This window comes from Eulemur rufifrons, chromosome 29 (genome assembly GCF_041146395.1).
Source record: "Eulemur rufifrons isolate Redbay chromosome 29, OSU_ERuf_1, whole genome shotgun sequence".
Classification (NCBI taxonomy): domain Eukaryota; kingdom Metazoa; phylum Chordata; class Mammalia; order Primates; family Lemuridae; genus Eulemur; species Eulemur rufifrons.
The window spans coordinates 19,751,173-19,766,302 of NC_091011.1; the positions used below are offsets into that span (position 1 = coordinate 19,751,173).

The window sequence follows — 15,130 nt, forward strand, 5'->3', positions numbered from 1 at the left end:
CACTTTCTTTCCCCAACGCCTTGCTTCTCGACTTATTGATTGTCCTGCAGTGAGTGGTACCAGCTTAGACTCAGTTACACTTCCACTTAGTGGATTGACTTTTTAAATGTCAACAGAATGTGAACTGCAATAAAATCTTATGCCCTCAGCTTACTAAATGGACCCCCTCTTGGTCAAGGGAACTCCAGAAATACCCCAAAGCTGAGTTGCTGGCCATAGAAAGGGAGGTCAGACATGCCTTGTCATGCCTCTCTCCCTTCTTGGAGATATCCTTTGTAACTCATTAACAGAGGTAGGGTTGTACAACACAAAGCTTAAACCATACCTGCAGGCCATCAATTCACTCAACAGATCACTTGAATTTTGGTAAAGTTCTGGTGGCTTGTCTGTGATTAACAGATATTCTTATCTTAAGTTGAAATATTCCAAGCCTTTAGACAAAGCTTCATTTCTTTAACTAATTACAAATCAAAGAATCTTTAAATCCACCTATAACCTAGAAGCCACTTTGAGATGTACTGTCTTTTCAGACCAAACCAATGTACGCCCTCCATGTATTGATTTAGGGTCTTATATGTAATTCCTGTCTCTGTGAATGTATAAAACCAAACTGTAACCCAGCTCCTGAAGGCACAAATCCTCAGGACCTCTTGAGGCCATGTGCTCTGGGCTGGTCACAAATATTTGGCTCAGAATACACCTCTTTAGATTATTTTACAGACTTTGGGTTCTTTTCCTTTGACAAGAGTCAAATATATCCATATTCAGTTTAATATCTCTTATATCTTGTTTAAGAAATAATCCCTCCTTCCAGAATCTACAAAGAACTCAAAGAAATCAGCAAGAAAGAAACAAAAAAACTGCATCAAAAAGTGGGCAAAAGACACGAACAGAATTTCTTCAAAAGAAGATAGACAAATGGCCAACAAATATATTAAAAAATGTTCAATATCACAAATTATCAGGGAAATGCAAAATAAAACCACAGTGAGATACTACCTTACCCCTGTCACAATAGCTATTATTAAAAATGACAGATTTTGGCATGGATGCAGAGAAAAAGGAATGCTTATGCACTCTTGGTGGGACTGCAACCCCTACAGAAAACAGTATGGAGATCCTCAGAGAGTTAAATGTAGATCTGTCATTAGATCCAGCAATCCCACTACTGGGTATCTACCCAGGGGAATAGAAATCATTTTCTCAAAAAGACAGCTGCACTTAAATGTTTATCACAGCACAATTCATAATTGCAAAGATATGGAATCAACCTAAATGTCCATCAATTCATGAGTGAATAAAGAAAATGTGTGGTGTGGTACATACCATGGAGTACTGCTTTGCCATAAAGAGAAATGAAGTAATGTCTTTTGTAGCAAATTGGATGAAACTGGAGATCATTATCCTATATGAAGTATCCCAGAAATGGAAAAACAAACACCACATGTTCTCACTACTAAGTGGGAGCTAACTGATGGGTTCACACACAGGCACAAAAGACTTCGGAAACCAGGAAAGGGGAAGGATGGGAGGGGAGGTGTGGGATAAAAACTTAACTATCAGGTATAATGAACAGTTTCCCGGTGATGGACACACTGAAAGCCCTGACTTCAGCATTACACAGTGTATCCATGTAACAATAACATTTGTCCTCCCTTAATATGTTGGGGAAAAATCCCAAAAGAAATAACCCTTCTTTACCCCAATATCATAAAGATATTATCCTACATTTTTAAAAAGAATTGACAAAGTCTTATTTTCTACATTTAATCCTCTAATTTCCCTGGAAATTGCTTTTGCCTATGGATTGAGGTAAAGATACAATTTTATTTCTTCCCCTATGTCTTCTGACATCTATCAAGTTCTCATGTAATTGTAGGTCAGTTTAGGACTTGTTTTATTTTCTATTTGTCTATTGTATTGTGCCAATACCATACTCTTTTGATCACTATGGCTTTATAACAATAAATCTCAATATTTGGTACAGAAAATGCCTCTACCTTGTTCTTCTTCTCCAGGAATGTCTTGGCTATTCTTGGCTCTGGAATTTTCCATGTATATTTTTAAATCAGCTGGTCAAACTCAATAAAATGTTTCAATTCAATTTTGGCTGGAACTCTATTAACTCAGCTGGGGAGGGTCAACCCTGTCTTTATGACATTGAATCTTACTATTCACGAACATGTTATAATCTTTTATTTGTATCTTTATGTTTTTCTTGCACATCTTTTTGAAAATGTAGTATTGGTAGAGAAACCATTCTGTCCACTGTTACTGATAAAGAAGTTGGTACTGAGAGCAGTTAATGTGTTTCTCTTACATTCATTAAGCTAGAAAGTGAATAGGACCCAACCCAGTTCCTAATCCACAGCATCTTTCTCCATCCCATTCTGCCTCATTTCATTTGAAACATGCAATTTGGACATATCATGGATCATATCACCTCTGCCAAGCATAATGGCTGGGCACAGTTATATCTAAATATGCTACACTTTGCGTATTCCGTGCATACGCTCCCCAATCTCCTGCCCCCTTGCAGTAAATGTTCTATTTTGTACGAGCAGATACCCGGGGTCATGAACAGCACGCTCATTTATGAAAGATAACATATGAGATTGGAAACCTCATTTCCTCTACTTCTCACCCTGCACGCTTGTTTGTGGGAAAGTCTTTAAATCATTTTTGAAACGGTTCTTTGTCTTTCTGTCAGCCTTTGAGTGGGAGAAAACAGACATATTTGTCAGCAAGAAGAGTGGTTCTTACACCAAGGATGGCTTGAATTTTTCAGCCAGTGTTTACAAAGTGAGCTTCTGTTCACACTAATCATGGCTAATGTCCCCTTGTTGATGAGCAATAATCCTGGCCTGCTGACACAGCTGGAGATCCCACTTACCTGCCAACTCCAGAGCGGCTTGGCTGTAGTGACAGATGGGAAATCAAGTGAGCTCCATTTATGAATAAGATATAAAGAGTATATGAATTTTTGAGAATACCAGCTGCCCTCATTCCAGAAGGTCACTGATGGTAATAAAATATATAGACAACTACAAAATAAGTGTAATGGGGGTATAAAACTGTATTAAACAATAAACACTGACTGTAGCCATTCCCACCTTTGGGGAGGCGTAATGACATTCTGTCTATCAGTGGGAAACAAACCTCTGAGTGGCTTTGTGCCATTTCGGAGACTGGAGGTTGGGGCAGCCCAAGAGTGCAGGCACACGGGGGACTCTGGAGAGAGACAGGAGCTCAGTAACAGCGAGGAGAGGCCTGCTGAGAAATGGTGGTGAGTAGCTGGCACTGTGGAAACCTTCTATCACCCAAACCTCCAGCGGAGTCCGCTGTATGACCTCTTGGGAGTGGTGAACTCAAGGAAAATGGGGTGGGCTCCAGGGCTCATTGGGCTGGGAGTGGAGGGAACAGAGAGCTGTAGGAAGCGAGATAGGAAGGGTGAGAGCTCCGAGGGGCAGAGAGGAACATGCCAGCCTCCTGGAACTGGTAAAAATCACAGGACAGGAGTTTAAACCAGTCTGATTTGAATCTGAATGTACAGGAAGCCCTCACCTGCCTCAACAAAATTGGGCCCTGAACCTACCAGGCATGACTCTGCTTTTAGATGTTAAATATATCAAAACAAAAACTCCAGGAGATGAGGCTGGAATAGCTCCCTGAAGACAGAACACTGGAGGGACTGCCATGGAGGGAAAGCCACACTAAAGACCCTGCGTTTGAGTTTCTAATAATTTTTTTTTTTTTTTCATTTTGAGCTCTTCTGAAAGTCATTTACCACCTCTTTTTCTAAATGTTCTTCCTTCTGATAGGAAGTGCCTACACCCAGTTAGTCCACCAACAGCTTCTGCCGGCCAAAGCCCCCATCCAGGGCACACCTGGAGTCTTGCATTCTTGTCCACTGTAAAGCCTTCCCACTCCTCTGTCTGCCAAAAGGCAAGTGAGAGTAGCTGACTCTCTGGTTACAGCAACTCTGAATGGGCAGCCTTCGTCTGTTCTTACTCTGTTGGTCTTTTCTTTCCGCAGTCTTTCTCCTCCACCTCTCTGCCTGTTATGAACCAAATGTTTGTGTCTCCCCAGAATTCATTTTTTGAAGCCCTAAACCCTAATATGATGATATTTGGAGGTGAGACCTTTGGGAGATAATTAGGATTAGATGAAGTCATAGGGTAGAGTCTTCATGATGTGACTAGTGGCCTTATAAAAACAAACATCAGAGAGCTTGGGCTCTCTCTTCCTGCCATGTGAGGACACAGAGAGAAGGCATCTGTCTGCAAGCCAGGAAGAAAGCCTCACCAGGAAATGCACTGGCTGGCACCTTGATTTTGGACTTCTCAGACTTCAGAACTGAAAAAATAAATTTTTGCTTTTTAAGCCATCCAATCTGTAGCATTTTGTTATGGTAGCCTGAGCAGACTAAGACACTCCCCATCCCCTCTGCTCCCCTCCAACCAAAGTTCTGGACCTTCCTAAACCCTCTGGTCCCACCACACTTGGCCCGTCCACCATGAAACCAGGTTCATGCCCTCTGCTAAGTGACTTCCCACATAATCAGTTTATACTTGCATAAGGTACATTACTCACTCCAGGCAACAAATGTACTCCTCCTGGGCTCTCCTAGGCACAATATCTAAATGAAAAAGGACTGGCTCATTGACGTGAATTTCAGGCATCACGGGAGGCTCAGCAAGGAGAGAACTGCAGGCTGGCAGAGCATCTATCACATCTCTCCTATCAGCCTCCGGTGCTTCCTCACTGCTGTGGCACCCAGTCCTACCTGTGTATCAGAATATATCTCATCTTGGCGATTACCTATTCACTGAGCATGCAAGTTTTAAACTCGTAGAAGTATAGGGATTCATAGTGTCAATAAATACATACGTTATCAGTCCCAGCATGGAGCTTTAGAGGGTCCAAGCATGAAGTTTACACAGAGAAGTGCATCAAAAATGTACTTCTTTGTAGGGGCTGAGTTGATGATTAAAAAAATTAATATCTCTCATATATACAGCTAGAAAAATAGGGGCTGTTTATCCAGGCTAAAGGGCCACTGGGCTATTGTTTCATGTTATACAATTTATGTCATTACAGAAAATGTTAATATATGGTTAAATGGGAAAAAAAATAAAAACGAAGTAAAATTTTATGCCTCAGAGATAATCACTATAACAGTTAGTATTTGTCCTTCCTGACATTTTCCATCTCTCTGTCTAGCTAGCTCTCATCTACCTATACACGCACATATATTATATATGCACATATTTAGAAAAGTGATACCATACTTTCTTTTTCTTAACCTAATACAGTGTAGTCATTGTTCTGTAAGTATAAATATACTCGACATAACAATTTTTACAGCTGTAGTGTTTAATTGCATGGCCATATAGTTATTATATTCAGTCCTTCATTGTAGGGCATTCAGATCTTTTTCAATCTTTCCTCATTATAAACAATGATTCTTATATTTTCTTTCCTTTCCCTTTCTCTCTCCCTCTCTTACTCCTGACATACAGGAGAACACAGAATTGAACTGAATTCAGTTGGAAACTCATTCTCCTGGGGAAATAGACGCAGATTATCAGTGGCCAATAATACTTGAGGATCCTTTTGGCTTTGAGCAGGAGAAAACAAGCTCAGTCTCGGTTCAATAAAGATATTAGCTCAAAGTCTGAAAAGGGGAGGACTTAGAGAGGATCTAGTCTATCCTCTTATTTTAATCTCTTGGAGCCCAGAGAGGTCACGTGGCTATACAAGGCAGCACAGCTGTAGTGGCACATCTGGAACAGAAAGCAGCTCTTCTTATTCCAGACATGTGTGTTAGAGCTGGTTGTCCTCATGTGAGTGCAAGTGGGTGGGAGTATGTACACATTTGTGGATGTGAGTACGTGTGTGTGTTTGCTGTTTGGAATGCTCAGGGAAGTGGAAGCAAAAGAGCAATTTCTAGGTCAAATAAAAGAAAGGGGAGAATGGGTGTGTGGAGGTGTGTGTGCTTGTGTGTATTTTGGTGTATGTGAACCTTTGCTGTGTGTGTGTTGTGCACGTGCAGAAGGAATGGGCGGGGCATGGACTGAGCAGAGCCAGTCTCCCGCAGAGCTGTCAGGTTATAACAAACAGAAAGCTAGCAGCCCTTTCCTCTCCTTCCCGACACTTGGTTTGCTGTGTTTTCTCCAGGTCGACCCCAGTCACCTCCAGTAGTGTTTGCCTGGAAAGCAGGGCACCCTTCCGGGTCTCAGAGTCTGTCGCATAGGTTTACTAAAAAGGAATTTGGAGGAGGGTTGTAGCAGGCAGCTGCAGGCTCAGTCTGGTTTGAGCTGGTGTGTTGGGGCAGCAGGGAAAGTAGGGACTGTGCCTTGACTGGCTTAGGGTCCAGGGTCATTCTATGGACAGATGGCAGTTTGACCCATCTGTAAGTTCAAGCCAAATAGGAAAGCCCACCCTTGTGTTTGCTGAACATGTGATAGCCTCCTCAAACAGTCTGCCTGCTCAGATCCCGGCTCAAAGGCTGCTTCAAGGGACTTTCTGCTGACTCTCCCAAAGTCCCCCCTTCCTTCTCCAACTTCTCAGGGAGGTCACGTAGGAAGGAGAGAGCCTGCCTGGGACAGACGTCAGTGGGTCTGGTCTGCAGGCTGGGTCCTGATACAATCCTGCAGGCTCATGTATCCAGCAAGCCCAGCTCACATTTGCTAGAGGAAAACCCCTGCAGGAACAAAATTAGCCGAAAGTTCGCAATGCAGATGAGATACTCACCCGAGCAGTTGGAAATCACTGTCTCATGGGCTTTGCTTTTAATCCAAATAGTTCGGATCACAATGCCATAGATGACGCTGCAGAAAGGACCAAAGGGAATATTAAAATAGCTGATGGATCCCTGCTGTGAAGATGGAGAGAACCACTCCCACTTGCCCTAGTGTGAGAGGTAGAGGGAGGATCCCTTACCCACACCTGCCGCCATACTTGTGGACTGTAGAATTACAGCCAATAGAAACTGAAAACCACCCTAAATATCAGCTGGATGGAGCAACTTCTGTCTCAAGTGAAAAAAAGGCTAGAACCTGGTGAAGTTAAGCAATTTCCTCAATGTAACCCAGATGGTTAGAGGTAGAGCTGTGATTAGAATCCAAATGCAGTCTTTGAGGTCAGAAAGACATAGGTCTCTCTACTACTTGCCTGCTGTATGACCTTGACTTTAGACAATCTCTAAGGTGGCATCTGTGATCCCTGCCTCTGGTTTTCAAGCCTGTGTGTGATTCTCTCCCCTTGAGTGTGGGCAGAGCCAGCGACTTGCTTCTAATCAATGCAATGTGGCAAAGGGGATGGGATGTGTGCGATTGCATAGAATGTAGAGCCTGTCTTGCTAGCGTCGCTCTTCATGGCTGGCTTTGAAGAAGCAAGCTGCCACCAATCCGAATCCTACAGCCACAAGGAAATTAATTCTTCCAAGAACCTGAGGGAGATTGGAAAAGATTCTTTCCCACTCCAGCCTCTGATGACACCCTAGCCCTGGGTAATATCCTAAGACTGCCTTGTCCAAGGAGAGGACCCAGTGAAGCCATGTCTGGACCCTTGACCTACAGAAACTGTGAGATAATAAATGTGTATTGTTTTAGGCCACTAGCTTCATGATAATTCGTTATGTACCAATAGATAACGAATACACTGAGCTTCAGCTGAAATTTTGTAAAATAGAGTTAACAATACAAATCTCTCAAAGTTTTGTGACAATATTTAAGGTGCCAAGCCCAGTGCTTGAAAAATTAGTGGAGATTTAAAACATGGTATATCCTTTCCTGTCTTTTTTGCTCATTTTTCACAGTATATCACATCAATTCTTGCGTGATATAATCTGTGCCTAACAAAGTGTTAATGATTCAAAAGCATCAGCAAATTTTGTACCCTATGTCCTCTTTGATAAATATAAAAATTTATATTCTTCCTTAACATTACCTGACATTTCGAATATAAGCACCTTGAATAAAAGCTTTTGGGACAAAGCAGTGCTTTATTTTAAAACTGTGCAACCTTCCCTCTTGAGAATCATTAGTTAAAGAAAAAAAATCAGAGCTCCAGTTTGCAGTAGCTGACAAAGCACTAACTGCTTTTAATGATCTTTAGAATATAACTTAATTAATGACAGTGTTAAAGCTCTGCTTCTCACTGCCTTTTCCATTCTTGCTCAGCGAACCCCTCTGAGCGCTCCAGGAAAGCTCGGGGCCTTTTTGGAGCATTTCCATTCTTTCTCATATAACTGCCCAGGGACTTTTTTGAAAATGTGTATGCCTGCAGTAAAGAAAAAATGAGAAAAAAGTTATTAGTGAGTTCAACCCTAAGTTGAATATTTTCTAGAACATGGAAAATTCTTCCCCAGATAAATGAAATACCATACAAGGTAAGGTTGCACCCACCAGGAAACGTTAGTGGTGTATGATGATAATTGCAACCTCAGTATTTAATTGATCAATAATTGGAATATTTATTGACCATCCACCATGTACACAATTGAAAAGTTAAGAAAGGTCTTCTGTTTTAGAGATTTGGGCCCAAGTCACACCCTCTTTTTTTTAACTTAGGACCAATCAGCTGAGTGTAAAGCCAGTCCCAGCTCTTCTGTTAGCTTGCCAAGCACCTAATAGCCCGGCTGCCCCTAACATTCATTGCCCAAACCAGGCTACTTCTTAGAGTGTAGCAGTCGTGCATCAGAGAGGCCCCAGCATTACTATCTGTTTCCTCCTTTCTTCTTCATTCACCTAATTAATCAGCAAGTTCTGTGGGTTGTCCCTTCAAAATGATTCCATAATCTGTAACTTCCTATCCATCCAGGCTCTGCAGCATGAGTTCAGACCCTTGCAATCTTTCTTTTTCCATTTTGATGACTCCTTTTTTTTGGTGGTGAAATATACATGAAATTTACCATATTAATCATTTGTAAGTCTACATTTCTGTAACATTAAGTGCATCTACATTGTTGTGCAACCGTCACCACCATCTGTCTCCAGAACGTTTCCATCTTCCCCAACTGAGACTCTGTCCCCATCAAACACAAACATATGGAATGTTTAATGAATTTGTGTATCATCCTTGTGCAAGAGCCATGCTAATCTCTGCATCATTCCAATTTTAGTCAACCTGCTGCCAATATAAGCAACCCTTATAGTCTCTTGCCTAATTATTGTCACAATCTTCTAACACTCCCAGTCTGCCACCATCTCCAGTGCATGAGCTCCAGGACAGAGAACCATTCCCTGGTTTAACCACCGCCCCCACTCCCAGCAGCCCCCCTTTGCCCATAAGATGCTATCCAGTCTCTTCAGCAGGGCACCCAGCCTCCCACAGTCTTCCTCAGCCTTCCTCACCTTCCTCATCACCATCCTGCCTCCGTCTACCCACTGTCTCTCCACACACCTTTCCCCTGTGTGGTCAGCCACCAGGAGCAGGCCGGCCAAACCAACCCTGACTCCACACTTTGTATGCAGTAGACTTCGGGTGAATGTGAGCTCCAGTGCTTTTCTCTGTACCTGCTTTGCTCTCTCTCCAGAATGCATTTTAGTCCTTTGTTAGTCCATTTAATCCACACACCACTCTGCTATGAAAGTTTCTTGAGCTGCCCTGTTGCTCCTCAGTAACCAGCTCCCCTTCCTTGGGGCCTCCACGCTGGTAGAACCCTCCTGGCACTGGGTCCTGTCTATGGCGGACATGTCTTAAGGACCAAGTGAACCCAGAGTAGCCCATTTTCAACAGAGCTAAGGAGAAGCATCCTCATTTTCTTGAGTACAGCTTCCTCCATGTCTTTGCTCTATTTTCACTCTTTCAATAGGTTTGGTTTTTCTTTGAGCTTCTTAGAAATCTGTAAACCGAAGTTGTGCTCAGATTGAGAAGAGTACCCCTCCCTTGTCACTGGCCAGTTTATTTCCTGACTTCATGGAAAACAATCCAAACACAGAACTGTTTTCCTTCACTTCCTTCACAGAGGTAGCTCACGGTGGTGGGAGAATGCGGAGCCCAAGGAACCAGGGCAAGGCCTGCAGGACTGTCCAGAAGGATGCTAGAGGCCAGGTCCTGAGTCTCAGTTCTGGATCATGTGGGAGAAATGTCCAGGAAACTGAGCAAATGGTTTGCTCTCCCTGTAAGATACAGCAAAGAGCGAGCCACTCAGACCATAAGTGCCCCTTTCATATCCCGCTCAGGGCTCAGCACTGGCTTGGAGACTTGAAGGACGCCCACCGCAGTCTTTGAGCTGTAGACCTCAGAGCCAGCGAGGGCCTAAGAGTCCATCTCTGGCAGCTGGATTTCCTGACCCCCCACTGGGGCCTGAGTGTGATGTGCAGCTGGGCTCTGGAAATGGCGCCGGAAGCTGCACACCCTGTGCTCGGCCAAGTGGCCAGGCATGGGCAGAAGTGGGGGGACTGGACCTTTGCTTGACAATGCCCCTTTTTTTTTTCTTCTCCTAGCAGGGGCCTTAAACATACTTCCTGGCCTAAAGTGTCTCGCCCCTTCATTAATTAATTAATTTCATAATATTTATTGAAGCATTAACGTTGTCCCAGGATCTGAGTCAACCATTGTGATTACTAGGATAGGCCAAACAGACAAGGTTCCAGCCCTTCAGGAGCTCACATTTTATTTAGGGAGATACAATAATAAAATTAGGATGCAAGTAACATGTGGGTGCAAAGGAGCAAAGTGCTATAAAGACGCAACACAAGTGGTACAAGGGTGTATAATAGGGACTTGTTTTGGAAATCAGGAAGCCTTTCCAGACAAGGTGAAGTTTCAGCTGAGATCTGAAGGGTAAATAGGTTTCTAAAAGCAGAGGGAAGTGATCATTCAGCAGAGGGAACAAACAGCATGTGCAAAGGCTCTGGGGCAGGAAGAAGTGTGGCACATTTGAAGGACTTGGAGAAGGCCAGTATGGCTGAAGCCTGGAGAGCAAGGCGGCCTCCATGGCATGAGAGGACACGGAGGAGCGTGGCAGGAGCCAGATCACGCATGGCCTTGTGGGTTGGGTTAGAGGCTTTGCACTTGATCCTGGAACAATGAAAGCTCACTGAAGGGCTCTAAGCAGGAAGGAAAAATGATTGACCCACTTTTTTTTGTTGTTCAAAGATCAGACATTGCTCAACATTTATACTTTGTTTTCATTTGTGTATAAAAAAGAAAAATTATACATGGGTATGCTGGTATATAAAGTGAGCAGTCCTGGAAGGGCATTCAACAAAATTTTACAGTGCTATTTCTGAGCAGTGGGACAAGGGGAGGAGTGGAAGGAAGATTTTAAATTTTCGTTTCATATACTTCTGCATGCTTAGCAATTCTCCATGAAAATGCTGGCTTTGGCTGTGATAGGGAGCAGGGATTTAAGCAGGGTAGTTATGGACTCTAAAGCCTTCAGTAGCTCAAATGAATTCACTGATGTCTGGAATCAGCAAGTGTGGATGGTGGGTATCAGTCAGGATGCTTTTGGTAGCAAGTTACAGAAAACTCCCAGCCCAAACTGGCTTAAGCCATTAGAATATTTCTTATTTCCCATAACTGCAACTTCAAAGGTAGGGCTGGGCCAAGGCTAGACTTTAAGTGTCTGGGCTTCCTTCCATCTCTCCTTTTCTTTTCAGTGTAAGTATCTTCCTAATTCAGGCTTCAGCACTTCCAGGCAAAGCAATGTCCAGAAGAAGAGAAGACATTTTTTCTTGAGAATAGAGAAACCTTTTCCAAAATCTCTTCCTAAGACACTCCTTCATATCTTACTGGCCAGAACAGGATCACTGGGCCGCTCCTGAGCTACTCACGTGCCACGGCGAGGGGCTGCCTTGAGTGTTTAAGAGAGCAAGTGGAGTGCATGTTGGAAATTCAACGGCAAACATCCACCATAACTTATCAATGTAGCGAGAAAGGTTTTTTCAAAAGACATACCTTTTGCCACCTCTCAGGTAACAATATATAGGATATCACTTCCTTTCCTGATGTGATGAGTTGACTCAGGCCCTTGTCATCCTCCACGGCCTTGGACCTCATGCCCATGGACAGAGCTGGCTGGGCCCCTGGGACCCTCAGACCCACCATGGCTGCACACCCCATCCCCAGGGCTGCGTGCATCTGGCTTGGGGCTTTCCTACAGTGTGATCTCCATTTCCCAAGCAAAATAAATGGATTTTCCTCACATATCACAAATCAGCGCTCCATGACTAATGTGCTTTTTTCCACTCACTCCTTTGCAATTGTCGGCCATGGATCTTTTCTGCCTCTACCTTTATGTTACAGAGATAAAAATGATAGGAGGATGAGAAATCAATTAGGTAGCAAGAAAATAAGCACAGCTAAAGTAAAGCAATTACACCAAGGCTAATAACCTGCTCAGTAACAATTAGACAGTTACATCAACTGAATTTTGAAACAACAGGAGTTGTTTTGCCCCAGAAAGACAAGGTATTGCCTTTGCTGTCAGTCACTGTGGTTTCAAGCCCTGGGAGCCTGATTTAGTTGATGGTGGAACAGCTACATCTTTATTCATGCACAGCCTTCATGAGAGCTTGCCACAGGCAGTACAACTCCTTCCTCTCTCCTTCCTTCCCTCCCTGCCTGTCTTCCTGCCCCCTTCTTGCCTTTCTCTCTTTCCTCTCACATATATTTAGGGAGGAGCTACCATATGCCAAAAATTGATCTAGATGCTATATAGCCAGGCATTTATATATTAAGGGCATGTGTGCACGTGTGTGTGTGTGAGAGAGAGAGAGAGAGAGAGAGAGAGAGGGACATGACTTATCTGTTGTGTGACTGGTGCAGTTTATCAGCCAGGCCTGCATTGTTCACTCAATCTAACATTTACCAGGTGTCTACTGAGTGCTGGACTGGCACTTGGAGTCCCTGCACTCATGAGACACAGCCATGCAAGCAGGCGATTACACTACCACGAAGTCTTAATGATGACACGTACAAAGTGATGTTAGTGGTTAGGGAGTGAAGCCCTGAGGTGCCACTTGGCCCAGGCTTGGCAAGGACAGCTCCACTGTGGCGCTGGTATTAGAAACGAGACACAAAGGATGTGCACTAATTTGCCAGACGCAAGGCAGGGTGAGCTTGGAAGAGTGTTCAGGCAGGAGGAATGATGCGCCCAGGGCACAGAGGTGAGAGGAGCATAGGTGTTCTGGGAACAACAAATGGTTTGTCACACGGCTGAGGCTATCGGCGCAAGCAGGGCGTGACAGTGGCTCCCCTTGGAGTAGCCAGGGAGTCTTTGAAAAAGACAAGCTATCTTGTCCTCGCAGATATTAATGCATGAAAAGCTGAGATAAGTAAAGCAGTGTAGTATTCATGGTAGAAAAGCCACTGATTTGGTTATTTGGGCTTTTTCTCCTTTTCTTAATTACGTCAGTCGCTAGTGAGTGAAAACAAAATAAAACCATCTTCAATATGAATAGGCCAATGGCAAATTAGGGAAATATTTGCAACATATAAAAAAAGAAAAAGGCTGTTGTACAAAGAATATCTCTGAAGATAGAGAATAGAGAAAATGAAAACATTCAAACCAAAAAAAAAATGGGTAAAAAAGTATAAATATTTAAAAAACAATAATATATAAACAAAATGTATTTAACCTCATTTGTAATGAAGGACATGCAAATTAAAACAAGGATATGGGTTTATTTTTTCGGTATCAACTTGTAAATATCTATACATATATATAGCATGCATGAGAAACAATGAGGCGCCGTGCACAAAGCCAGTGAACATCTTCTTTGAGCTGTTTCCTTTGTCTACCTAAGCTTGGCATGAAGAGTTTAACCTTATCCTAAAGGGGCAAAGGCCACAGAATCAAGCCCAGGGGCCAGGGTATGAGAAAGAGAGGAAGGAAGGGAGGGAGGGAGGCAGGGAGGAAGGATGGAAGGGAGGGAGGGAGGAAAGAAAGGATGGAAGGAAGGAAGGAAGGAAAGAAGGAAAAGAGCTAGACCTGAGCTCTGAGGGAGATGACATTGTAGCAACGCAACCGGGAACTAGTTGGAAAACAAGTTCCTCACAGAATTCCCCCAGCGCCTGGCCTTGGTTTGAGAAGGGAGCTGCTGCTGCAGGAGGTGGGGGCTGCTGTGGCCCCCAGAGAAGTTCTTTCTTCATCAGTAGGAGCGAAGCGCCCTGCCCATGGAACAGAGAAGGGAAAAGGAGAGCCAGTCGTCTCCGTCCGGGCCGGCAGGAAACGCTTCGCAGCCGCTCAAGGGTGAGGGAGTTCGCAGCGAAGTTTCCGCTTCTGCCACGGCCAGAGGCAGGGAGAAGGAGCCAGGAGCCAGGAGCCAGGAGCCAGGAGCCAGGAGCAGGCCTTGCAGGGGCCTGAGTTCCATGAGAGCTGAGTGAAATCTGCTGTTGAAATCATTTCCTTTCATCAGCAAACACATGAAGTTTTGCCTTTTCAAGGACATTTAAAAAAACACGCACACGTTAGCCCTTAGGCAAATTTGAGAAGAAGTCCTGGTGGAAACAGCAGCCTGAATGAATGGGGAGTTTCGGACACAGGCCATCCGGAACCGTGCGGTTCAGCTCTGCGGCGCGGGGCTTTGGCTGGAGCCGACGTCGCGAGCTGATGGGAAATCAATCAGGGGTGACGCCGGGACAGGCGCTGCCACTGAGATCGACGCCTCGCTTGCCTGCGACGGCCGGAGCCGCTTCCTTTCTGATGCGTCTCACCCTTTTCCTCTGCCGTGTCACCCTCCTAGTGCTGCTGCGACTTACCTTTGATCGGTTGTCTAAATAACCTTCTTCTCCTTCAAGCTTCCTCCCAAGCTTCAGTTGGTGGAGAGGAGGGCAGGAAGTTGAAATAAAATAGGTGTTAATTCGTCCATCTGGCAGAGATGACTGGCTGCTGGTCTGGCTATTGGGGTCACTCTGTTCCTGCCCAGCTCAACCTCTGATGGGGAGGAAGTCATGTAGCTTCTTTGAGCCCTAAGTCTACTCTTGTGAAAAATTCAGAGGTTGGACCACATGATGGGTAGCATTTCTCCCAGCTTTAGTATTTTATGAGGCTACAGATGAGTAATGAGCGAGAAAAGGTGACTCCCGTAATGTCAAACAGCACTTGAAAAACACTCAACCAGCTTCATCATCAGAGAAATTCTTATTAAAACAAAGAGATACTTTTTTTTTA

General features: G+C 44.0%; 1 protein-coding gene and 1 non-coding gene across 4 annotated transcripts in view; both read right to left on the reverse strand.

Moving 5' to 3' along the window:
* Nucleotides 1-15,130, reverse strand: part of NPSR1 (neuropeptide S receptor 1) — a 176,582-nt gene that overhangs the window by 12,490 nt on the left and 148,962 nt on the right. For all 3 annotated transcript variants that reach the window (XM_069462013.1, XM_069462011.1, XM_069462012.1), the window contains one exon: nt 6,757-6,833. In XM_069462013.1, the coding sequence (XP_069318114.1) occupies nt 6,757-6,833 (77 nt within the window). The remainder of the gene's footprint in view (nt 1-6,756; nt 6,834-15,130) is intronic.
* Nucleotides 9,048-9,151, reverse strand: LOC138377682 (U6 spliceosomal RNA). Its single transcript, XR_011231847.1, has one exon. It is a non-coding gene; the product is annotated as a U6 spliceosomal RNA (small nuclear RNA).